The 27,410-nt window shown below is 37.2% G+C and overlaps 1 protein-coding gene across 2 annotated transcripts in view; it reads left to right on the plus strand.

The window, feature by feature from the left end:
• The window catches only part of MARCHF5 (membrane associated ring-CH-type finger 5), a 53,695-nt gene that overhangs the window by 14,949 nt on the left and 11,336 nt on the right, over window positions 1-27,410 (plus strand). The window contains exons 2-3 of one of the 2 annotated variants that reach the window (XM_084994873.1): window positions 8,911-9,113; window positions 21,984-22,139. In XM_084994873.1, coding sequence (XP_084850999.1) covers window positions 22,124-22,139 — 16 coding nt within the window. In that variant the 5' untranslated portion in view covers window positions 8,911-9,113; window positions 21,984-22,123. The remainder of the gene's footprint in view (window positions 1-8,910; window positions 9,114-21,983; window positions 22,140-27,410) is intronic. The other variant, XM_001927572.6, reaches the window with a different exon arrangement.

Genomic DNA, 27,410 nt, shown 5'->3' on the forward strand with positions numbered 1-27,410 from the left:
CACAGCAGCACAGGATCTGAGCCGCGTCTACGACCTACACCTCAGCTCATGGCAACACCAGATCCTTAACCCACTGAGCAAGGCCAGGGGTCGAACCCGCAACCTCATGGTTCCTAGTCGAATTCATTAACCACTGAGCCACGATGGGAACTCCAAGGAGTAGGATATCTTTTTGAAAGTTTCCAATCCATTTGGTTGAAGGTTGTTCAGCATTTGGTGGTAATTTTGTTGTTTTTATGAGAGAAGGTGAGCTCCAGCCCTTCTGTTCCACCGTCTTAATCCCGTCCTATGAGAGCTCTTTTGATGAATCCACATACTTTAACTTCCATTGTGCTTGGTTGGACAAACATATAACGGGATTTTTAGTCTCCTTGGTGGCATATAGTTTCTGTTTAATAATACATAGGATGTGACACTTTTAATCCTGAGACAAAGCAGTTTTTTTTCCTTGTAAATTGGGTCGTTCTTTACATAACCAGAGCAAGGTTCTGTAAGCCTGTTCTGAATTAAGAGCATTGCTTAAATGTTATGTAAATTAAAACAGTCCTACAGATACATTGTTAAGATACTGTATATAATACAACAGCAACAATTTAAAGCTTGTTTCATTGCTCTCACTCCTATATTCTGGAACTCTTCTATTCTGCTACACTCTAGTTTTCATCAAAGTGATCTCTAGGGAAGAAGCCCTAGATTTTCCAGATCTTTGTAATAATCCAAGATAAACACTTGGAGTTTGAGTTTGCAAAGATAGACTTTACTGCCAGCTATTTTATTAGATAACCATACTTATCTTGCCTAATTTATGTGCCAGTGAGAAATTATTCTGTTGAAATTTCTTTCCCTACTTTTCCGTATACTTTCTAAATAATTAACTTGATCATAGAAACAGTGGTTTAGTCACAGATTAACTCTATGAAGTCACGTTACCTTTGTCATCCATCCTTTCCCGACTGGTTTGTAATACCTAGGGTTAACCTTCCTGCTCCAGCCACGTTGGTCTGCTCTCTGTCCATGAACATATGCTCATTTCTATCTCTAAGCTTGTTTATACTGGTATTCTTACTTTAGATACTCTTTATTCTTTTCATTTCCCAATCCTCATCTCATCTGTAGTTCTTCCTTTTCATGAAATCTTTCTCAGATTTTTTTTTTTTTTAATTCCTTTTTAGGGCCACACCTGTGACATATGGAGGTTCCCAGGCTAGGGGGTCTAATCGGAGCTGTAGCCACTGGCCTATGCCTCAGCCACAACAACACTAGATCTAAGCCATGTCTGTGACCTACACCACAGCTCACGGCACTCCTTAACCCACTAAGCAAGGTCAGGGGTCTTACCCACAACCTCATGGTTCCTGGTTGGATGCATTTCTGCTGTGCCACGATGGGAACTCCCTGAGCTAATTTATTCTTTGTTCCTTATAGTCGTCATCACATTTCTATAATATCTGTGGTCACTGACATCGTTTCTTGGCACTTCATGTTTTATGTGGTTGTTTTTATGTGAATCTTTTATGCATATATTTGTTCCATAGCTATACTAAGTTCCTTAAATATATTTCTTGTGGCATCAAATAATGAATGTACTTAGTTAGGTACTTAAGTTAATTTAGGAGACCTTGACTACCCTTAGATTAAGGCAGACTAGCTGTGTATTCCTTGAACTGTTTATAAATTTTACTATTAAGAAGGATTTATAATTGGAAAAAAGTTATAATTTTAATATAAAGCTATGTGGAATTAAATGATGATCTTTTATAAAGAGTAGCACGTTATACATAGATTAGTGACATTACCAATACCAGTTAGACCATACACTTATTTTAAGGAATATGTTATAGTCTTTAGATTTGTCTGGTTTAGTTCTTCATATTATAACAGTGATTTGTTCTTTGATCTCTGAACCAATATAATAATTTCCAGACCTCCCTTTACTCTGTAAACTAATGAGCTACAACTTGTTTGGTGGAAAGATGTGGATGTAAATAGTGAGTGTGTATATCAGTGAGCAGGTGGCATCTAGAAAACCTTGTGAAAGGAAAAAAAGAGTAGAAGAAAATGAATTGAGGATTTGAATGAATATCTTAAGTGGAGGTGTTGGCCTATTGAAATATTGGAGAAAAATGCGGGATGTTTCTACTGAATAACCGGGTGCCAGGCAGAATTGCTTTATATGCTAATTTAGGTAAGAAAAAGCATCCATAAAACCTAGGCATAGATGTAAGAGTGCCACCATCTTTTTCATCTCTGTTGATGCCATTATTGCTACTGTTCATTTAATGGTTGTATATGTGCCAGACAGTTCTTAACAGTTTCATGATTACTTGTTTAATTGTTGGCAATAGGGAATCTTAGCATAAAACCTTTTTACACATGGAGAACTCCATTGACGGTTTAGTTGAGCCTATGAGTTCTGACTCTGAATGTTTTAAAAGGATGAAACAAAATATATAGGTCAGAAATGAACCAATTACATTGAAATACAGCTCTCAAAATATAAAATCTGACATATATGAGCTTTAACACATTAAAAGACAGGATCTTATTGGTGGGGCAGATAATTGCAAATTAACAACGGGCTAAATGTTATTTTGGGATTTGCACAGCTATAATATGAATATTTCTGGTCACTATACTAATTTCTAATTTCTGAACTGCTAATATTACTATGTTTTGCTAACATTTATCATTGTAGGAAAATTAAATTTTATTTAGAGGTTAGTGAAAATGAAGATGTAATTTTTTTCCTATCCAAGTTTACCATCCCTGTTAATTTTTCATGGACCCCAGATTGAGAACCCCTGCAAACACTCTGAAAAGAGATTTTCATTAAACCTAAAATAAGTGGTAAGCAGGAATTTGAACTCCAAAGCCCAGGTTCTTTAATCACAGGGGTTAGGGTTTAAAATATCCTGAGATGACAAAATCTTTTCCCCAAATTCAGCTAGCTTTTTTCCTTAGGAGAGAAAGTCTCAAGCATTTTTCTTACTGTTTAAATTAAAAACCAAATAACTTAAAAATGTTTACATTGAATGTAAAATAGAATTCCATTTTTGTATTATGGTAAATTGAGAAAACTTATAAAGGGAAGAAACTGGAAAAGGGAAAGAAGAATGGCCAGAGCAGAGATTCTCAAACTTTAAGTATCATGATCACCTGAAGGGCTTGTTTTTAAAAACGTTGGTGATTGTTCAAAAAATTAAAAATAAAATTAACATATGATCCAACAATTCCACTTCTTGGTATATATCCAAAAAGAATTGAAAAGAAGGTTTCAAAGAGATTTGTACACTCATGTTCATAGTAGCATTATTCACAATAGCTAAAACTTTGAAGCCATCCTAGTATTTATGACCAATAACTGGATAAGCAAAATGTGGTATATCTGCATATAATGGAATATTTTTCAGCCTCAAAAATGAAAGATAGTCTGCAATATGCTACAATGTGGATGAACCTTGAAGACATAAAAAGACAATTAGTGGATGATTCTGCTTATAGGAGGTACTTAGAGTAGTCAAAATTATAAAGACAAAGTATAATCTGTGAGGGGCTTGGGACAGAGGAGATTAGGGAGTTGTTTAATTCGAGTTCGTTTCACAAGATGAAGAATTACAAGGGTGGGTGGTGGTGATGGTAGCACAAGAGTATAAGTGTATTTAATACCACTTAATTGTACACTTAAAAATGGTTACGATGGAGTTCCCGTCATGGCTCACCGGTTAACAAACTCAGTCCATGAGGACGTGGGTTTGACCCAGGCCTTGCTCAGTGGGTTAAGGATCTGGCATCGCCGTGAGCTGTGGTGTAGGTTGCAGACACAGCTCAGATCCCATGTTGCTCTGATTTGACCCCTAGCCTGGGAATTTCCACGTGCCATGGGTGTGGCCCTAAAAGAAAAATGATTAAGATGGTAAATTTTATGTATTTTACCACAATTAAGAAAAATAATAAGAAATTTGAAGTAAGTAAATTTTTTAAATGTAGTTTTGTGTCCTGTTCTCAGTGTTTCCAATTCTGTGTGTCTGGGTGGGTATGAGAATTTGCATTTCTAGCAAGTTCTCAGATAATGTTTGTGCTTTACACTGAGAACTTTTCTGAGAGACTGGAGGATTGAAGAAAACAAGGAAAGGAAATTAAGAGAAACTCTTAAGAGTTTGGTCAGAAATTACAACCTCTTCTTGGGTGTGGACTTTGAAAGGTTTTTTGGCTTTGTCCTTTAAAATGGCAAATAGACAATTTTCACTTTTTAAGGGCATTAAAATTGCCATCTCATAAATTATAACATTAAAATATATAATAACTTAAAGTAGAATTATAGTTATATTCTATAATTTGTAAGTTCTCTAGTGATTTTGGATTTTTTTGTATTTTGGGTTTTGTTTTTTTGTTTTTTTGTTTGTTTGTTTTGTCTTTTTGCCATTTCTTGAGCCGCTCCCGCAGCATATGGAGGTTCCCAGGCTAGGGGTCGAATTGGAGCTGTAGCCATCGGCCTACGCCAGAGCCACAGCAACGCCAGATCCAAGCCACGTCTGCAACCTACACCACAGCTCACGGCAACACTGGATCCTTAACCCACTAAGCAAGGCCAGGGATCAAACCCACAACCTCATGGTTCCTAGTCTGATTCATTAATCACAGAGCCACGACGGGAAGTCCTCTCTAGTGATTTTGAACTGCTAGTCCAGAGACAATTGTTTTGAGAATCCCTATAATAAAATCATTTCCCCCTGCTAATTTATCCAAATTGATCCTTTTTTTTTTTTTTTTTTTTTTCCGTCCATGCCTTGTGGCATCCAGAAGTTCCCTGGCCAGGAATCACAGTAGTGGCAACACTGGATCCTTAACCTGCTGAGCTCTCAGGGAAATGAGAGTAGGGAACAAAATATGTAAAGGAATCTTTTCTTTCCTCCTTTTGTTTGTTTTTTGTTGTTGTTGTTGTTGTTTGGTTGTTTTTTGGTTGTGGCAGCAGCTTGAAGTAGAATCTCAGTTCCCAGATCAGGGATTGAACCCAGGCTGGGGTGGTGAAAGCACCAGGTTCTAACCATTAAACCACTAGGGAACTCCCACTTTTCTCACTTTTAAAAAGACTTAGGAGTTCCTGCTATGGTGTGGTGAGTTAAGAGTCCGATTGCACCTGCTTGGGTCTCTGCAGAGGCTCATTTCCAGCCCTGAACACTAAAAATTCTGTCTTACAGTCTGTCAGCCTAAAAATATTATGTGTCTATTTTTATATACTTTAATTTCCCATGTACCTGACCCTTTTATTTCACAGACTAATATTCTTTCCGTATTACATAGATTAAACTCTTATTCCCTATAAGGTAAATTCTTTAGAAGGTAACATTTTCTGTACTATTACTTATTCTTTCTTCTTAAATGGATGTTCCTATGGTACTACGATAATTTCACTGGAACCTTAGAACAAATCTCTTGCATCTACTAGATGTAGCCCCAAGTAAATTATAGTTTTCCAGGTAGATACCATCTTCCATTTATTTTGTTTATGTAGCCACATGGAACCAGTGAAACTACATGGAATCATAAATGCTCAGTAAATTGTGGTCAATTTCTGTAGTTTTCAGTTGTGTACTTATTTTGTACTGTTACTAAGTTAGATGTTTCCACTTCGTTTATTTGTATCTAAACTGTAATTTTTAATTTTTTTTATTTTTTGGTTGCTCCTCAGCATGTGGAAGTTCCCAGGCCATTGGTCAAACGGAGTTGCTGCAGTGACAATGCCAGATCCTTAACCCACTGCCCCACAAGGGAACCCAAAACTATAATATTTAGATCCAGTAATTTGGTGGTGTTACCAGAAGTTTACATATTATGGGTAATACTATTTGATCTCAGATGGCCATCATCAGATTTATTGTTAAGCAGTTGAAATAAGTAGGAAATGGATGTGGTAAGTTGGTAGATGTTGAAACTCAGCAAAACTTTTTGAGAGTATTGTTATCAGTAAGTTTTCTTTATTATTATTTCCTCTGTAGGATAATTTCAGTTAATCTCTAGTGAGCATAAGCTTCAAAATCCAAATTAGTAAGCTGTATACTGTCACTATGAATAAAACAATAATAAAACAAGGTTATTGGTATTAACACTTCCAGTTAGGTTTAATGCCTAACTTTTTACTGTGTATCATTTTCCAACTATCTTATCTACCATAGTGGTGAAATTAGGAAAAAAAAAATCCTATTTTTGAAGTTCACATTATGGCTCAGTGGGTTAAGGATACAGTGTTGCTGTGAGCTGTGGTGTAGGTTGCAGATGCGGCTCAGATCCCTCATGGCTGTGGCTGTGGCTGTGGCACAGACCAGCAGCTGCCGCTCTGATTGGACCCCTAGCCTAAGAACTTCCATATGCTGCAGGTATGGTCCTAAAAAGGAAAAAAAAATCCTGTTTTAAATGTCAGTTGAGTACCTTCTAAAAGGTAAAACTGAAAGTACTCAGGGATAAAGTATGTCTGAAACTGAAATGAATCAAAAAATAAGATGGATTGATGGAATTAATATATGGTAAAGCACATATATAGCAAAATGATAAAGAATCATAGAATCTAGATACAAATATGGTATTCACCAAACAGAAGCAGTTTTTCAACTTTTTTTGAAGCTTTGAAATTTTTTGTTGTAAAATGTTGGTGAAAAATAAACTTAAATCTATCCAGAATTTATGGGGATTATAGATATACAAGTATTCCCATTAGATTAGTATATGAAACTGCTATTTATGTAAGTCAAAAAACAGACAAAGGCCATTTCATTTGATGTGACATAGTATTAAGGTTCTTTTACGTTTTATTTCCTAATGACTGGTATTTGGCTTAATTTAAAATTCAGTTCACCTTAATACTGATTATGTTCCATTGTTGATATGAGAAACTTAGAAGGGAGTTCCATTGTGGTTCAGCGGTAACAAGTCTGACTAGGATACATGAGGATGCAGGTCCGATCCCTGGCCTCGCTCAGTGGGTTAAGGATCCAGCGTTGTCACAGACGTAGCTCAGGTGTGGCGTTGCTGTGGCTGTGTCATAGGCCATCGGCTATAATTACGATTCAACTCCTAACCTGGGAACTTCTATATACCACTGGTATGGCCCTAAAAAGAAAAGAAGAAAAAAAAAAAAAATCACCTTCCTAATGGGGAAAATATGTACTAACACAATTAACTGGTCTATATGCTCCTTACTTGTCAATTGAAATTTTATGAGAAAAAAAACAAACTGGTGAAACCCAGTCAAATCATGGGTAGTGGTAATGGTTGGACAACAGTGTGAATGACTTAATGCTACAACTGTAGTCTTAAAAAATGGTTAAAGTATAAGTTTCAGAAGGTGGAGAAGGAGACATTTTTGAATAAGCTTAAGATAGCATGAGGGCCCAGACAGCTTGCCTGAGGTGGATCAGAGAGCATGCTCAAACAAATGCTACCTACCTCCAGTTTTACCTAGGTAGATGTGAGAAACCTAAATTTGAAAGCTGAGTAAAAGCATGTTTTGGATCTTGTTGCCATGTATTCAGTTCAGTTTTTTTCTCTATTCTAATTGAAAAATTTTAATTGGAGCACACAATTAAAATTCATGTTGTTCTACAAAGACTGGAGACCTCACCCATCTCTAGTACCTAGCTATATATATATAGGCTTTCCCACTGTGCATAGTTAGCTAGTTGTTTTGACAGAAATCACTTATCTAATTATATGAAAAGTGCACAGTATGTAACAAGCTTTAATTAGCAGTTATTTCCTTTTGTGCAGTCAAACTTTAACTGTGGATGGTGGGGCAGGCAGTGAATGGTGTCATTGAATTAAATTGTATGTGCCATAATGGAAATTGGTGTCAAAACTTGTGTTAATTGGGAGAACAAATAAGGAATTGCAACCTGGAGTTCCCATCATAGCTCAGTGGAAATGAAACTGACTAGCATCCATGAGGATGCAGGTTGAATCCCTGGCCTTGCTCAGTGGTTAAGGGTCCAGGCATTGCCGCCACGAGCTGTGATGTAGGTTGCAGACGTGGCTCGGATCTTTCGTTGCCGTGGCTGTGGCATAGGCTGGCACCTGCAGCTCCGATTCAACCCCTAGCCTGGGAACCTCCATAGGCTGTGGGTGCAAAGAGACCAAAAAAAAAAAAAAAAAAAAAAAAGGAATTGCAACCTGATTCCACAAGAATAAATTAGAATTCATGAAGTATTCTTAAAACCGAAATAGGAAAATTGTTTTAAAATTAATCATTTCAGAATTTTTAATTCCCACAGAAAAAGAAAACAGTCATACCTATAATAGAACATGTAGGCCCAAATTTACCATATCACTGTCCTAAAACAGTTTATCTTGATGTCTTCATTCTTCCCTTTGGACTTTTTAAATTTAATCATCTTTCTCTCTTATAGTCATACTTTACCAGAAAGAAAAATGAGTGGGAGTTTTTTCCTGTCTTAGTTGAAAATTGAATGAGACCATATGTGAAATAATTTGTGTACTACCTTAGTTCTTCAAGTTCAAGAGGTTATGAGGTTAATGTTGATGAAATGAGAGATACACTGAATTTCACATATTCTTGTATTTACCACTCTTCAAAGAATTATTAGGTCTTAAAAAAGCAGCTTGAGAATTGTTTCTACATTCTGGTTTATTAGAGAAGGTGAAGAATTACTAGAAAGATGGAGGAAGTACACAAAAACAATATTCTGAAAACGTTTAAGATTCTGCAGAAGAATACAAGGAAAAACAAAAAGAAGAAACCACTCTACTGGAAATGTGTTGGTTGTTTTGTCTCCTCAGTCTTTTAATATAGAATTGAAAGTTCTATGATGTAACATAGTAGACTCATCCCATTGAGAGTTGCAGTGGAGAGGAGGCTGGGGTCTTAAAGATAATGTGGTTATTTTCTCTTTTGATTTATAGAAGTTGCTGGGTATGTTTTGCCACTGATGAAGATGATAGAACAGCTGAATGGGTGAGACCATGCAGATGCAGAGGATCTACAAAATGGGTTCACCAGGCTTGTCTACAGCGCTGGGTGGATGAAAAACAAAGAGGAAACAGTACAGCCAGAGTGGCATGTCCTCAGTGCAATGCTGAATACTTAATAGTTTTTCCAAAGTTGGGTAAGAAGATTCTTAAAACCAACACAAATATGTGTCATGTTATTATATTATACATAACTCTGTGATCCTATATTTATTTTGAAATGACTCATCTCTTTGCTTTTTTGTGAATTTCTCTGTTCTCTTTCTGTTTTCTCTCTAAATGTCAGACATTTATTTGTTTTTCTAACAGTTTACTCTGTCCTTAATATATCTCCAAATCCCTCCATTTGTCTGTGTATTAAGTTTTCATTTGGTTGAGTAGGTAAAGAACTTGGACATCTATGGATAAAATCAAATAACAAACTATAATAAAAAGTTGACTGAAGAGCCTCATTCTCTGGAAACCACTGGTATGGGAGAAAGAAAACAATCATGTGTTCTTTCTAATACTTATTTTTCTAAATTCTTCTATTAAGGAATAAAAGTAGGGAAATTAAAGGTTTAATAAAAGACGGTGTTAAACTCACCTTTGGAATCCAGTTTATGTGGCTGTCTGTCATGAAAACTGCTCTTCTCTTTCTGTGAATTGGCAGTCAAGGAATAACCAAAGGTCCTTGAGAATGGGGCTGGCGTTAAAATAAATGTAGCAGACTGTTTAAAGAAACTAAGGCTGATAATTTAGTTAGCATGTGTAAAGTAACTAAGGCTGATAATTTAGTAGCATGTTCCATTACAACCACATGATTATGAACTGGTATCATTCTCTTTGGTGTTTATACCATACCAGTTGTTAAACATTTTTAATTTTACCCTTAACTGTCATCAAGAGGTTTATGAAGGCAGTTTCAGTTCTGGGAAGGTCAGAAGGAAAAAAATGACTCTGTGAGGATATAAGGTTCAAGGAGAAATTGGAAATGATTATTAGATGTTGTTTTTTCTAGGTGCAATACATGTTGAAATCAGACCCTTTTTTAAGGGTCATTTATGTTTGAGGCAACATAAATGCAAATAGTTAATTGCTTTTCTAGTGTAAGAAGATTGATAATAAAGGCAAACAAAATTTCTGTAGTTGTCTATATTTCTCTAACAGTGCATAGGAAGAAATGATGGCTTCCTATGAAAGGAAAATAGTAAAGAAAGGAGTGCTTCTCAAACATTTTGAATTTGTGGACCTCATTGATAGGTCTTTATGCATACCATTGATTTTAGGTGAAGTACCGCAAAACAGTAATCCAAAAATTTGTCATTATAATATGAAAGCATTGTTTTAAAGTACTATAAGCATCACAAAATGCAAATTACTGCTGCAGTCTTTCACCGTATTGCTATCTGGCTTACTAAATTAAAAGTTAGAGTTTCCTATTTAACTGCTTCTTTAACTACTCTTTAGTTCTGCCAAATTAGATAACTCCACTTTTCAACAATAGGTTGTTGGGAATAGCAGCAAGTAAAGGATGATTCTTTTAGATGTTTTAGCTGTTTAGATGGATGGATTAAAAAAATATTGCAAGAATTCTCACTGAAAACTACCTGCAATGTCCAATGAAGCACTGAATTAACAAATGTAAGCCCACAGCAGAGAAGCTTGGAAGATGGCAGTGGGTGATTCTGCCCTTTTGGTTGTATTTAAGTTCTAGGAAATATGTTTGCAAGTCTAGTGTGGTAATTGAATGCATTTTTAAAGTTTAGCTAATAAGACACTGATTTCATTTTGCAGCAAGGAAAGAAAATGGCTAGATTCTGGAAAAGTCAAACTCTTTGGGTAAACCATGTGTATCATGATTTAGTCTTTGTATTTTATCATAAGAATTGTTATTGCACCCTCATATGAGAGTTTCAAGTTATTCAGTATACTATATGTCATGGAGATCTGCCACTTGAGTAAGCCACAGATAATCATAGAAATTTTTTTACTGACATTGGTGTCATAGGAAAAAATACATATATTCATTTGAAGTTTTTGTTAGCATCTTTCCTCCTGACAAGAGAGAAAAGCAGTGTTGTATTTGCTTCTTTCTTGCTGTTATGACATGCTGGGGATACCTGTCCAGGGACTGCAGTTTGAATTATAGTCACAATTTTCCATTCAGTCTTTAACAGACTCAGGAGTAGAAGACTTACTCTCAAATGCCAGATGTTTTCTATAAATGAAGCCATGTGTGAATGTGTGAGTTGACTTTCAGGTGCGTGGCTAGTGCTTTGGGCCATATTGATCCCAGTATATGTTTTCAGGTCAAAATTCAAAAATAATTATTGGTTAAGGGAAAATCCCTTCTCTAAAGTGTATTTTCATTGATAATCAGAACAGAAATTTTCTTTCTTTTTTTTTTTTGGTCTTTTGTCTTTTTAGGGCCACACTCACGACATATGGAGGTTCCCAGGCTAGGTCAAATCTGAGCTACAGCTGCCAGCCTATGCCAGAGCCACAGCAACACCAGATCCGAGCTGCGTCTGGAACCTACACCACAGCTCACAGCAACACTGGATCCTTAACCCACTGAGCGAGGCCGGGGATGGAACCTGCAACCTCATGGTTCCTGGTTGGGTTCGCTAACCATTGTGTCACACGGGAACTCCCTAAAATTGTCTTTATTTCTTGATTTACATATTATGTTTATACCAAGAGTTGATTCATACTCTGAATACTAATAGTTTCATGTAGCCATGAAAAAAAATATTTAAGAGCATACATCAGAGTAACTGTTTTCACTCATATATACCTCACCTCTTATGTAATGTCTAGTAGTGTTATATAAGAAATTTACCAGTAGATTGTTTTCTTTCTGAGCATATTTGTCATTGATTTTGTAGCTGACTATAGTTATACCTGTTTTTGTTAAAATGCCTTGAAGTTCCTTTGACTGTAGTTTTTAATCTTTGCTTCCAATGACAAAATTTATAATGTAGGCTTTGATAGGTTTACTAGAGTGGTTGAAAATTATGTGAATGCTTCTATGGCTTCTTGTCTGTTTTATAATGTTTAAGTCCCCATTTAAAAATGCATTACAGTATGGTGGGAACAAGAAGGTCTCCTGGTACAAACTAATAACTTGTAATTCAGTAGTCGCAGTCCATTGTGATAAGATCATACTATTTTCACTCTATTCATACTACTTACCATTTATGACATTCTGAGTCAAATGTGTTTTTATCACTATTACTCTTTAATAAACACTTTTGAGCCATTGACTCATTTTCCAAAATTGGATATTTAACACATTATGATAGGAACAAAATATATATTTAACCAATATAAACAACTCACATGACATCAAAGTTTGTTAGCTGAAACAATCCCCTCTTAAGTATCTTTGTAAAGCACATGTGGCACTTGGAACATAACAGCAATTAAGAACCTAAAAAAATTTCCTTGAAAGTCATAGTCTTTTCAAATTTGTGAAATGTTTGTGATCAAAGCTTTTATCACTTTTTTAAAGTCAAATTATCTATAATAAACCAGTCAATTGATTGCCAAGGAACACCATTGGTCCCCAAATGATACTTAGGAAACTCTGGACAGAAGGAATAAAAGACAAAGGAAAAATGCAGAAAGAGGTGATGGTTAACATTCTATGAGATGATCTCTGTGTAACAGGTGTTTTAAAAAATTTTTCTTATGGATTTAGCCTCAGTCTGTCTGGTTAGCTAGTCAAAGTTTGCATCTTTTCTGGTTCTTAGCAGTAGCCAGAATGGAGGGATGATGCAAATGTATGTTCTTAATTTTCAGTAGGGAATATATTGTGCTCAGTTATAAAAAACGTAGAGAACTCATCAGACAGACTTCCATTCCTCTCATTATTTGCTTCCCATCCTAGGCTTTGGGTTTTTTTTCTAGTGAGTTTTGACAGTTACATGTGTATAGGTACAGGTGCTTAAAAACTATTGGAAGTGTGATCTGAGGACCAGCAGCATTAGAATCATCTGAGAGCTGTTAAGAATTAAGAGCCATAGCCCCACCCATACCCACACCCAGTGTAATTAATCAAAATCTGCATTTTCATGAGATCATCAGATAATTTATGTGATTTAAGGAGCATTGATTTAAAACATGAAGGCTACACCGAATGAAAAAAGTTGGTCTTCCATTAAAAATAAAGCATTTCGGAGTTCCCGTCGTGGCGCAGTGGTTAACGAATCCGACTAGGAACCATGAGGTTGCAGGTTCGGTCCCTGCCCTTGCTCAGTGGGTTAACGATCCGGCATTGCCGTGAGCTGTGGTGTAGGTCGCAGACGCGGCTCGGATCCCGCGTTGCTGTGGCTCTGGCGTAGGCCGGTGGCTACAGCTCCGATTCAACCCCTAGCCTGGGAACCTCCATATGCCGAGGGAGCGGCCCAAGAAATAGCAACAACAGCAACAACAAAAGACAAAAAAAGACCAAAAAAAAAAAAAAAAAGCATTTCCATGAAGCATGAAGTTTAAAACTGGATAGTCACCTTGTTTAGCTAAACAGGAGGATTCAGAGGAGGAGTATCTCCTCTGCTGTCTTGGTTCACAGGGGTAGCAGAGATTGATTCACATTAGATTACTTTTCTTTCATGTCTTTCAGTGATGTTTTATACTTACCAGTTTACAGATCTTAAATTTATTCTGGTATATTTCCTTCATTTTTTTTAAGGTAGGGATTTTTTAAATTCTTATTTTATATTGAAATGTAGTTGCTGTATAATATAATGTTACAGGTGTACAATACAGTGAGTCACAATTTTTAAGGTGAATCATAACTCCATTTATAGGTATTATAAAATATTGGCTATATTCCCCATGCTGTATCTTTGCAGCTTATTTTATACCTAATAGTTTGTATCCCTTGTGTTTCATTCTTTCTGATGCTTGCCCCCACCGCAGCATGTGGAAGTTCCTAGTCCAGGGATCCTACCCATGCCACAACAGTGACCCCAGCTACTGTAGTGACAATGCCAGATCCTTAACCCTCTCTGCCATGAGGGAATTCCTTTTTGATGCTATTCTAAATGGAATTATTGGAGTTCCCATTGTGGCTCAATGGGTTAAGAACTCAAAATGATATCTAGGAGGACGTAAGTTCGATCCCTGGCCTCGCTGAGTGAGTTAAGAATCCTTTGTTGCTGCAAGCCTCAGCATAGGTCACAGATGTGGCTCAGATCCAGTGTTGCTGTGGCTGTGGTATAGGCCAGCAGCTTTAGCTCTGATTGGACCCCCATCCTGGGAACCTCCACATGCTGCGGGTACAGCCCTAAAAAGCAAAAAAAAAAAAAATCATTTGTGTTTCTACACACTTGCAGTAAACTATCTGAAAAAGAAATAAAGCAAATCCCATTTATAATAAATACTTGTGAGTAAAATGAAAAAATTACAAGACATTGATTTAAGAAATTAAAGACACAAATAATTAGAAAGCTATCTTATGTTCATGAATTAGAAGAATTAATACTGTTAAAATGTCCATACTTCATAGCCATCTATATATTCAGTTTAATCTCTATCAAAAGTCCAATAATGGGGAGTTCCCGTCGTGGCGCAGTGTTAACGAATCCGACTAGGAACCATGAGGTTGCGGGTTCGGTCCCTGCCCCTGCTCAGTGGGTTAACGATCCGGCGTTGCCGTGAGCTGTGGTGTAGGTCGCAGACGTGGCTCGGATCCCGCGTTGCTGTGGCTCTGGCGTAGGCCGGTGGCTACAGCTCCGATTCAACCCCTAGCCTGGGAACCTCCATATGCCGAGGGAGCAGCCCAAGAAATAACTAAAAAGACCAAAAAAAAAAAAAAAAAAAAAAAAAGTCCAATAATGAGTTTCCCGTCATGGTGAAGCAGAAGCAAATCTTACTAGGAACCATGAGGTTGAGGGTTTGATCCCTGGCCTTGCTCAGCGGGTTAAGGATCCAGCATTGCCATGAGTTGTGGTGTAGTTCGCAGACGAGACTTGGATCTGGTGTTGCTGTGGCTCTGGCGTAGGCCAGCAGCTACAGTTCTGATTAGACCCCTAGGCTGGGAACCTCCACATGCCTCGGGTTCGGCCCTAAAAGGAGAAAAAGAGAAAAAAAAAGTCCAATAACATTTTTCACAGACGTAGGAAAAATGATCCTAAAATTGTATGGAACCACAGAAGACTCCCAAATAGCCAAAGCAATCCTAAGGAAGAAGAACAAAGCAGGTGACATCACATTTACTGATTCAGACTTTATTACAAAGCTTTAATAAAACAATAAGGTAGTAGTATAAAAAGACATGTAGGCCAGTGGACCAGAATTGAGAGCCCAGAATTAAACCCACACATACATGTTCAACAACATGTTCAATATTTGACAAGGGAGCCAAGAATACTCAATGAGGAAAGAATTGTCTCTTTAGTAAATGGTGCTGGAAAAATTCAAAATGGATTAGAGGTTTAAGATTGGAAATTACAGTGGAATAAAACAAGAAAGTCTCCTTGATATTGGTCTTGGCAATGATTTTTTTGGATATGACACCAAAAGTACAACCAACAAAAGCAAAACTAAATACATGGGACTACATCAAACTAAAAAGCTTCTGCAGGGAGTCCTTTTGTGGCACAGCGGGTTAAGGATCCAGTGTTGTCACTGCTGTGCCGAGGGATCAGTTCCTGGCCTAGAAACTTCCATATGCTGTGAATTTGGCCAAAATAATAGTAAAAATAAAAAACTTTATAGAGTTCCTATTGTGGCCCAGTGGGTTAAGAACCTGACATTGTCCCCATGAGGATGTGGGTTCAACCCCTGGCCTCACTCACTGGGTCAAAGATCTGGTGTTATGCAAGCTGTGGTAGGTTACAGGTACAGCTTGGATCCAGTATTGCCATGGCTGTGGCATAGGCCCCAGGTGCAGCTGCAATTCAACCCCTGGCCAGAGTATTCATATGCCACAGGTGGAGGGTTTTTTGTTTTTGTTTGTTTGTTGTCTTTTTAGATTCTCACCTGCAACATATGGAGGTTCCAAGGCTAGGGGTTGAATTGGAGCTGTAGCTGCTGGCCTATACCCCATCCACAGCAATGCAGGATGCGAGCCACATCTGAGACCTACACCACAGTTTATGGCAACACCAGATCCTTAACCCACTGAGCAAGGCCAGGGATCAAACTTGTGTCCTCATTAATACTAGTCAGGTTTGTTAACCACTGAGACAAGACGGGAACTCCTACACAGGTGCAGTTGTAAAAAGAAGAAAAGGAAAAAAAAATTTCTGCACAGCAAATGAAAAAAGTAGCAAACTGTGAAAGCAGCCTATGGAAAATGATAAAATATATGCAAACCATCTATCTGATGGGTTTTTTTTGGTTTTGGGGTTTTTTGGTTTGTTTTTTGTCTTTTTTTTTTTTTTTTTTTTTTTTTTTTTTTTTTTTTTTTGTCTTTTTAGGGCGCACCTGCGGCATGTGGAGGTTCCCAGGCTAGGAGTCTAATCAGAGCTGTTGCTGCCAGCCTACACCAGAGCCACAGCAACACCAGATCCAAGCTGTGTCTGCGACCTACACCGCAGCTCACAGCCACGCTGGATCCTAAACCCACTGAGTGAGGCCAGGGATCGAACCCACAACTTCATGGTTCCTAGTCATATTCGTTCCCACTGCACCACGATGGGGATTCGTTCCCACTGCACCACGATGGGAACTCCTGACAGGGGATTAATATCCAAAATATATATATAAGGAATCCATACAAAAAAAAAAAAAAAGGCAAAAACCACATACAATCTGATTTAAAATGGGTGAAGATTTTTTTTTTTTAATGGCTACACATATGTGCTGTACATGGAATTTCTCAGGCTAGGGAACAAACCCGCATCTCTTCAGCAACCTGAGCTGCTGCAGTTGGATTTTAACCCACTTCACCATAGTGAGAGTCAGAAGATCTTGAAAAGATAGTTTTCCATAAAAGACATGCAAATAGTCAACTGATGAGTGAAAAGATGCCCAACATCACTAGTTATTGGGGAAATGCAAATCAAAACCACGATAAGATGTTGCCTCGCATCTGTTAGAAATGACAATTAACAAAAAGACAGTACACAAGTGTTAGCAAGGCTGTAGAGGAAGAGTATTCTGTGCACTGTTTGTTGGAATGTATGTTGGTAGAGCCACTATGGAAAAACATGTGGAGATTAGTGCCCCCCCCAAATTTTTAACTATTCTATGATCTAGCAATCCCACTTCTGAACAGATATCCAAAGGAATGAAATCACCGTCTCAATGAGATACCTACCCCTTCATGTTCACTGCATCATTATTCACAATAGTCAAGACACGGAACTAACTTGAGCATCCATCAACATGTGAATAGATAAAGAAAATATGGTGTTTGTGTGTGTGTGTATGTGTGTATATATATATATATGGAGGAATATATATATATATATATATATATATATGGAGGAATATTTAGCCACTTTAAAAAAAAAAAAAAAGAAGCCTTACCTTTTGCAATAGCATGGGTGTATCTTAAGGGCATTCATTTTGCTAAGTGAAATAAGTGAAAGACTGATACTGTATGTTTTCCCTTATAAGTGGACTTTAAAATAGCCAAACTCTAAGAGTCAGTTGTAGGCATCCAGTATGGTAGCCATAATTAACAACAACTGTATTATATAAATGAAGGTTAAGAGAGTAGATCTCAAGTGTTTACCACAACAAAGATGGAAATTATGTAAGAGGATTACGGTGTTAACTAACCTTATTGTGGCAATCATTTCTCAATATATACGTTTATCAAATTATAACATTCCCTACCTTAAACTTATATGTCAATAATAGCCCAGTAAAGCAGGAAAAATGTGTAGTTATCTTTTTTTTTATAAGACTGATGAGTAGATATAGGTGTTATCAATCTGATGCATCCAGTAGAGTTCCCTGTCAGCTTCCATCTACTGGTTTTAGCAGAGATTGATAATTTTTTTCATTTATTTCTTCTAGATCTATTTCATTAGATTGCACAGAAGAATGGCATTGTAATTTTCTTTTTCCTTTTTTTTTGCATTTATTAGCTTAGAATACTTACTAAAGATGAACTGAGAAGGGATTATATGGTCAAAAGGTGAATTGTGCATATCCGTCTGCTGGATATTACCAAATTCACCTCCATAGGTGTTACACCATTTGTATATGTACCTGCAATAGATGAGTTTGCATTTTTACTTACAGCTTCCAATAGATTGGCTAACATTTTAATCAGTACAATTTGTTAGGTAAGAAAAGGGATCTCAGGAGTTTCTGCTATAAAGCAGTGGGTTAAGAATCCAACTAGGGTGGAGTTCCCATCGTGGCTCAGTGATTAACAAACCCGACTAATATCCATGAGGACTCAGGTTCAATCCCTGGTTTCGCTCAATGGGTTAAGGATCCGGCTTGGCTGTGGCGTAGGCGGGCAGCTGCAGCTTGGATTAGACCCCGAGCCTGGGAACATCCATATGCCGTGGGGGCGGCCCTAAAAAAAAACAGAAAGAATCCAACTAGTGAGGCTCGGTTGCTGCAGAGGCGGAGGTTTGTTCCCTGACCCAGCACAGTGGATTAAAGGATCTGGCATTGCCACAGCTGTGGCATAGTTCAAAGTTGTGGCTCAGATTCCATCTCTGGCCCAGGAACTTCCATGTGCCATGGATGTGGCCATTAAAAAGAAAAGAAAAGGGATCTCATAGTTTTAATTTACATTGCTTTATTTGTGAGGTGGCTAAACCATTGAAAGCAAGAAAGAATGCTGTTGATTGAAAAAGGGTACTAAATACAAAATACATTTTCCACAAACTTAAAGTTTTCCATTGCTTCAGTTTACTTTTTTATTTTCTAAGCTATCCTTACTCTCTAAGAATGTCTCCATTGTTTTTCTTGAACCATATGGCCCTCTATTACTCACATAAATCCAACCTGTTACTTTACTGATTGTTCTCAAAGTACATCGTTGGCTTATTTCAGTACTTGAAAACCAGTATAGGCTTAAGAACTCAAGTACCTTCTTCATATAATTAAGAGGGTTTTTTAATTTATTTTTTAAATTATTACTTTTTTTGCTTTTTAGGGCCACACCCACAGCATATGGGAGTTCCCAGGCTAGAGGTTGATTCAGAGCTGTAGCTGCCAGCACACCACAGCCACAGCAATGTGGGATCCACGCCATGTCTGCGATCTACACCACAGCTCATGGCAATACTGGTTCCCTGACCCACTGATTGGGGCCAGGGACTGAACCCATATCCTCATGGATACTAGTCAGATTTCCCTCCTCCTTGTCCTTTAAGCAAAAAATACCTTAATTTCTTACCTCAGATTTTTATGAAATGGTTTTGGGGTTTTTTTGTTGTTTTTATTTTTTTGCTTTTTTTTTTTTTTTTTAAGGGCCACACCCCGAGGTATATGGAAGTTCCCAGGCTAGAGGTCTAATCAGAGCTACAGCTGCCGGCCTACACCTACACCACAGCCACAGCAATACCGGATCTGAGCTGCATCTGTGACCTACACCATAGCTCACAACAACACCGGATCCTTAACCCACTGAGCGAGGCCCAGAATCAAACCCACAACCTCATGGTTCCTAGTTGGATTTGTTTCCACTGCGCCACGATGGGAACTCAGAAATGGTTTTATTTTTATACCAGAGTTCTAAATCATAAAATTTTCCTCAAACATCTCTCTTGGATTATACCTCTTATTCCCAAATTCTTTTGTGCCTTAGTATGCCATTTTTGAAAGAGCTAATATCTGATGTTGTTACAGCAGAACACTAAGTACTATATTAAGAGCTTCGTATACATTGATTTTCACAAAAACTTTTGAGGTAAATATCTTCATTATCATTACGCATGTAGAAATTGAGGTCCAGAGATAGCATTTTGTCCATGTTCATATAGTAGACCCTACCTAATCCTTACCCACCTTGTTATTTTGCCTCCTAAGGAGCCTTAGGTGAGTTTCTCATATAAAGGGGAAAAGAAAATGAAACAGTAACGGTAGGTTGACTTTCCTTAGAAAGATCCCTTGTGAAACAGCGGGTTAAGGATCTAGCGTTGTTACTGCTGTGGCATGGGTTCAGTCCTTGGCCTGGGAACTTTTGTATGCCATGAGCACAGCCAAAAAAGTTGACTTTCCTTAGGGTATGGTTGCCTAAATTTTATGATAGCCTACGTTATTCTCAAAAAAGTAGTTTTTCTTATTAATAAAGGTGATTCTCATCATGGAGAATTTGAAATATATATATATTGGTATGTTTAAAGAAAAAGAATATGTAATAACAATTCCTTGGCATATATATAGTATTGAATATTAATATTGCCATCTATTTTTATGTAATAATAATAACTGACAATGGTTTTTCTTTCATCATGACAACTTTTTCAGCTTTTTATTTTGAAGTTCAGAGAATTTAATACCTTAGGAATGGTTTTATCCTAATAAAAAGACATTCAAAACAATGTTTTTCTCTAATAAATTTTGATGTTTCTTTATCCTTTCCAATTCAACTCTCTTTTATATTAAGCTACTTTGGGATCAGTGTTACATTGTCTTTCTTTGTACTCACTTTGGACACAAAATCATGCAGATTCTATTCTAGTTTGTTCTGACTTTAAATAATCATAGTTTTCCTAAAATAGCTTATTTGTTTTAGCATGTCTCTCACCAGGAACTTCCTATTGTGTTATGTTCTTCAAAGATCTGGCCACAGTTTCTATCAATTAACCCCTACTTTACTGGCATACTAGATTTTTAAACACATGTAAACCCTCTGAATAAAGTCTTTTGCTTCTAGTTAGGTCTTTTGGCCTGCCCCCTCCTTTTCAGATCATAGATTTCTAGGTTCAAGGTTAACTTCTGTTAATTAGTAAGTACATAATACAGTAATTTAAAAACTCTTATCCTTACCCCGTCTATAATCTTAACTTTAAAAAATTATTAACATCTTTCTATATAGTTTGTATGATACTATCATATGTTTGTTTATTTTGCTGTAAAGTTTTCCAGTTGTTTAATGTGTATTTATTGTTTGTCCCTGACTAGATTGTAGGCTCCTTGGAGGCAGAGGCTGGTGTGTTAAATTTTATTTACATTTATTTTAATACATAGTAAAATGCTGTGTGTACAATAGGTGCTTAATAAGTACTTAATAGTTGACCTTATAGCTCTCAAATATTCTATGGGCTATTTTATTCCAATGAGAATAAATTTAAGCTTTCCCTTGGCACAAACTATGTAATCATAAACAAATACCACAATGGTCTTTAGTTACTATTCATACACACACACACACACACACACACACACACACACACGCACACACACAGAGGAACATGGTGCTCATCTGCTTCGACTCTAGATCTTTTATTCTTTAGTGTTGTTTGTTTTGTTGTGAGAGGTTTTTGGTCAATTATTATTAGTCTGGTTAAATAAAAAATTGTCCAAGAACATAGCCTTTCTTCTGTTTACAATCTGACTAAGTTCTTGTTATTAAGGAAAATAATTTGCAGCTGAGTTTGCAGGGTGTTTGTTTTTACATAAAAAACGGTAAAATCTCAACCCACAAATACAGCAATTAAAAATGAAACTTACATAAACTCGTCTGAGGCTCTTAGATCTAGCCTCCAGAGTCTTAGTGTATAAAACAGTGATGAATTCTAGAGAAAGAATTAAAAGTTAAAACTACTACCCATTAAAATTCCCACATACTTTTAACTCTTAATTGAATTGTGGTTTTGATATTATTTCATGTCCTCAAAAAAATCTACATTTGTTGTCTTGAGACCATGTAATTAATACTTTTGTTTTTTAACAAGTAATTGAGTCAGATACTTGCCACAGAGTGCTGCAGCTAGGTCCTGTGCCATTATATTCTAACACCCTGTGAAACAAGCCAAAGTGCCCTGATATACTGCCCAGTACCATGTGCTGAGATAGCTTAGAGAGTCCCTAAGAGTGATGCCAATCATCATTTAAAAAGCATTTTTTTAAGCACCTATCTGTACATGGTTCTATCCTAGGCACTGTACAAAACGAGTTAAACAGACATGACCCCTGCCCCCTGGGAGTTTTCAGTCTAAGATGATGCTGACATGGACAGACATAAAGGACATTGAGACAACTGAGCAAACATTGAACAAGAATATAAAGTACTAACATTATGCACAAGCAAAGGGGTAAGTGCATTTCGTGGGATAGTATGTAAAGGAAGCCTCGTGGATATGAATGGGGGGGATAGAGCAATTAGCCTCTATCAGGTTAGGTTAGTTTTCATTGGGAAGTTGGGTTTTCATGGATTTAATCAAAATAGGGATAGGACATTCCAGAAATAGTGTGCAGCAAAAAGAAGACTTCGAGCAAGGAAAGAAATTTAGAACTACATTGTTAGATTCTTGGTGGCCTCCACAATCTGCAATTCTGGATGGTTCTGAATCTCAAAGTGGGGTTGATGTTTTGGCTTAGCAAGTCGGCATTTGAGTTGGGTCTGGGTCAAAGCTAGTTGTATGCAAAGCAAAAAGCAAACCAGTAAAACCCGGAAACTTGAGTAGCTTCTGCAGTATATTTTTCTTGTTAAATCTCTTTTTTAAATGTGACCATTTAACAGAAACCCTGGAGTTCATGAGAGCTGATACCATCTCAGGAACTTACGTAAGGTTATCTTGTGAAGCATTCAATTATGTTTTGTGTTAGAACACTCCAGCAGCATTTAGGAATTACTTCCCAAGAACTGGTCAGGCGTGTTTTTGAGGATACCTTTCTATCCCCAAGAAAAGTCCTGGCAATTCTGGATATCATAGTAAGCAATGCCAGGATATTCTGAGCACTATGTATTACCTGCCCTTCAGTCATTAATTTCATAATTTTCAAGATGTACCTTTAACACCATGCATACAGACTTAAATTTAAATCACAACAAATCTACTTTTGCAGAGTCTGCCAGATAAAATTGATTACTTCTTTTCAGTAGACATGGACTTAGGAGTTTCCCTAGTAGTTCCCAGATCTTTCTTTGATGTCATTCAAATCTGAAATGTGAAAATTTGAATTTACCGAAAACTTTAGGGTACAGTTATTTTCTTTACAAAAGCTTTATTGTACAAAAGAATTCACAGTAGATTTCCTAGTGTCCTTTAAATTATTGAATTTTCAAAACTTGTATTTATAAAAATCTTCTCTAATTGCCATTCATTGTATAAATACAGTATTGTTGAAAACATAAGTGATGAAGCCCACTGAGGCATTAAAAATTCAATAACGCCTTTTTAAAATACTTAAACCTTTTTATTTTTTATTTTTTTTTAAACCTTGTTAACCTTACATTTTTAACTTGTGAGGTTGCATTCATTCATACTTCTTTCTCCCCATTAGAATTGAGGTTTTTAAGGGCTAGAGTCTTGCCTTTCTTTATTTCCCATACCTCTTTTTGTTGTAATAGGACAATAAGAAGAATCTAGTGGCTGGGGCTATTTTCCTTTAATGACACCAAGTCATAGGATAGTAGCACATGATAAGCTTCCTAATAAGAAAAGTATGATTGAGGGATGCCATCCAGAAATTTTCAGTGATTGGAGTTCCCGTCATGGCACAGTGGTTAACGAATCCGACTAGGAACCATGAAGTTGAGGGTTCAATCCCTGGCCTTGCTCAGTGGGTTAAGGATGCAGCATTGCCGTGAGCCATGGTGTAGGTCGCAGACTCGGCTCGGATCCTGCGTTGCTATGGCCCTGGCGTAGGCCAGTGACTACAGCAGGGATTCAACCCCTAGCCTGGGAACCTCCATATGCCCCGGGAGCAGCCCTAGAAAAGGCAAAAAGGCCAAAAAAAAAAAAAAAGTTTTCAGTGATTGTTCTTATTCAGCAAATAGCTTGCCTAGGTAATCTTTAGCCCTCAGAAATACTTCCCCCAGTGGCAGTTCATGATTCTAAATGGCATTTTTAACACTGATCACTTACCCTTCCTTTTAAATATTAAACTAATCTTGGACTCTTCTATCTGGAAGAGACTTGAGAGGTTTAGGCAAAATAAACTAAGACAAAAGCTCAGACAAACTTTTGTCAGGAAAACTAGAATTGGGGATTATAAAATGCAACCAGTGTGTTCATTTAATCCAGCACATCTGTTTCATATGACCCAAGGGATGAGTAAAATATTTTCCAGAAGGAAGTATGAGGATTTGTTTATTTTTGTTTGTACAGAAAGAATTCATACCCAGTGATTTAGGGAGAAAATTGAGTTTACGGTGTTAGAACCTTCTGAGATCTTTTAAGGGAAAGACAATTCAAATATCTCTATATTGTCCATGTTCATTAGGTAAAATTGGTGGTGATGGATTACTTTTTAGGAACTATTTCTCATCTAATTGACCTTTTACTTTTTCTTAGAAGTTATATTGCTTTGCTCCATCAGTACATTTTTCTAACTACCCTTTTGAAAAGGTGGGAGGAGGGGGAGGTGAGTTGGAAGCAGATAAAATACCTTCTTTCTTAATAGAATCTGATTCTGACTGGGTAGAAAATAGTCTTATCACTTGGGCCTCATACAAAATAATGAAAAAGGAAGGCCTAAAAGTAAATACGGTTGACCCTTAAAAAACATGGGGTTGGGAGTGCCAACCCTTTGTGCAGTCGAAAATCCACATCTAACTTATAGTCAGGGAGTTCCCATCATGGCTCAGTGGAAACAAATCTGACTAGCATCCACAAGGACACAGATTCAATCCCTGGCCTTGCTCAGTGGGTTAAGGATCCAGCATTGCTATGAGCTGTGGTATAGGCCACAGACACGGCTCAGATCTCATGTGGCTGTGGCATAGGCTGACAGCTACAGCTCTGATTCGACCCCTGGCCTGGGAACCTCCATATGCCTCAAGTGCGGTCTTCAAAAGACAGAAGACCAACAACAACAAAAAAAAACTTATGGTCAGTCCTCCGTATCCACGGTTCCCCTCTGTCCATGGTTTTGCATCCATCAATTCAACCAACAGAATTGTGTTGTACTGTAGTATTTACTATGGAAAAAAAAGCCAAGTATAAGTGGATCTGCACAGTTTAAACCCACCTTGTTCAAGGGGCAACTGTATTTTAGGCTTTGCATGTGGCCATGTTCCTATAAAACTTTAATTACAAAAACATTCCACGGACCATAGTTCCTCAAACCCAACATTAATAGGTGGAAACAGAATTAACAAGTAAATTAGAGTATAGTAAGTGATAAGTGCTCTGGGAAAAATAAAATAGAGCAGAATAATCAAATAGGGAATATGATGAGTTAGAAGTTGACAGTATGGGCCTCATTGAGGTCAAGAAGAAGAGGAACCAGCAAGGGGGACTGAAAAATGATTGACTAGTGAGGTAGAAAGAAAACCAAGAGATAGTGACGTCCTGGCAATGCAATGAAGAACCACATATTGGGAAGAAGGGAACATCTGTCGGAGTGTGGTGGAAGGCCAAATAGAGGAAGGCTGAGATTAAGCCATTGGCTTTAGCTGTGTGTAGGTTGTTAAGGACTTTGATGAGCAGTTTTGGTGGAGGGGGTTCAAGAGAGAATTGAAGGAGAGGGAGTGAAAACAGAAGTCTTTCAAGTAATTTGGTTGTAAAGGGAGCAGAGAAATGAAGCAGTGGGAAAAGAAGAATCAAGAATTTGGGGGTGGTGGGGGTTTTTGTTTTTTAAGACAGAAGAAATAAATGACATGTTGGTTTGATGAAAATAATCCAGTAAAGGGTGGGGGGAAATGAGAGTAGAAGTGAATTGCTGGAGCCATGAATTGAGTTGGCAGGGGGGTGAGATCTGGTATATAAGTGAAGGGATTGACTTCAGATAGGTGTGATGTGGGTAGGTAGATACATGTGCTGTAAAGAGTCTAGTTGTGTTCTCTTGTGGCTTCAGTTTTCTGATTTAATAATTACGATAGGGAATATAAAAGCTGAAGTTTTGAGGTTTTATATTCACCTATTTAGCTTTTTGTACCAGCACTAGAGGGGTCTTTGGTGACTCACTAAAATGCTTTTTATTGTGCCTTCTGAGGAAGTTATAAACCTAGCCCAGCAAATTTGTGTATTTTAAGGATTAAATCCTACATTATGAGATTAAATAATGACTCATGTGTGGCAGAGTGCCTACTATCATGTAGATATTCAAGAATTGCTAACTATTACTAGAGGATGTAGGGTCAGTATGCACTGAACTAGGCTTACTTTATCTCTTTGGTCCCAAAAGATATCTTGTCATAGTTTTAAATGTTATATGTAAGTTATATTTTGACAAAAGTAGGTAAATATGCTAAATTTAAATCTTAGATCTCTTGGACATCTCTCCTAATGTTCTTTCTTCTTCATAATGTGGTCTCTCTTTATACAGTGACTAGTGATATTAATTTCTTTGTACAATGAAAATAAATTGATTTTGTATATAGCATCCTCCTGTAGATTGTAACCCCCAGAGGTAGGTAATAACTCATATATTTCTTAAGAAAATGTCTTAAGTAATATTTGTAGATAGAAGGCATTCAACAAATGATGATTACTAAGTCAAGGTTTCATGTTCCTTTAGTTAAGCTTAAGATATTCAGTTCTTTCGACCTTGCTCTAATTCAGGCCCAAGACCTTTTCACTACTCTTGAAAATTCTGGAGCTAAATTATATTGGGCTTGATGGTAGTTAATTAGAATTCCTCCAAGTGTAACAATTCCTAAGTAACTACCAGAGGGAGGTAGTAACCAAATTTCACTTAGTAGGCACATATAATAGAAGCATAATTGGCGCATACAACTGTTAGAATGCCATAAAAACTGGCATGATCATTAAAAGAACCTTATTAGAGAGTAATACTCAGCTAAGTGTAGCATATTGAAAATCAAAGTAAGATAGATTGACTTGATGTAACCTGAAGAAAATAGCCTTGGATCCGGTATTGCCATGAGCTGTGATGTAGGTCACAGACTCAGTTTAGATCCCGAGTTGCTGTGACTGTGGCATAGACTGATAGCTGCAGTTCCAATTCAGCCCCTAGCCTGGGAACTTCCATGTGCCATGGGTGCAGCCCTTTTAAAAAAAAAGAAAAAAGAAAAAATAGCCTAATTGCCTTCATACACTGCTAAGGAAGTAATGAGTGAAGTCAAAGAAGTTATATTCTTATCAAGTACTAGAGAATCTAATTGTGGCCAGGAACTGTTTGGGAAAGAGCAGGCTGAAATGGCCATGTCATTCTGCTGTAGCCAGTGTGATTAACAGAGTAAGAGAACTATTTTCCTAAGAAGCAGCTGTGTTTGTGTTAGGTTTACTGATAAAGATAAAAATTTGAAGAGAGTGTTTCCCAGATTTAGGAAGTAAAACTTAGCTATTCGTGCAAATGACTGAGAAATTCTAAATCTTTTGAAATTCAGGTTCCTATTGCATTTATCAAAGTTATTTCTAAAGCATCAGAACACCCAACTTCATTAAAATATTTTA

The sequence above is a fragment of the Sus scrofa genome, chromosome 14 (assembly GCF_054392235.1).
Source record: "Sus scrofa isolate SSC_HxYL_T2T_F1_AM1 chromosome 14, Sscrofa_HxYL_maternal_Yorkshire_Landrace_v2.0, whole genome shotgun sequence".
In the NCBI taxonomy this organism is placed as follows: domain Eukaryota; kingdom Metazoa; phylum Chordata; class Mammalia; order Artiodactyla; family Suidae; genus Sus; species Sus scrofa.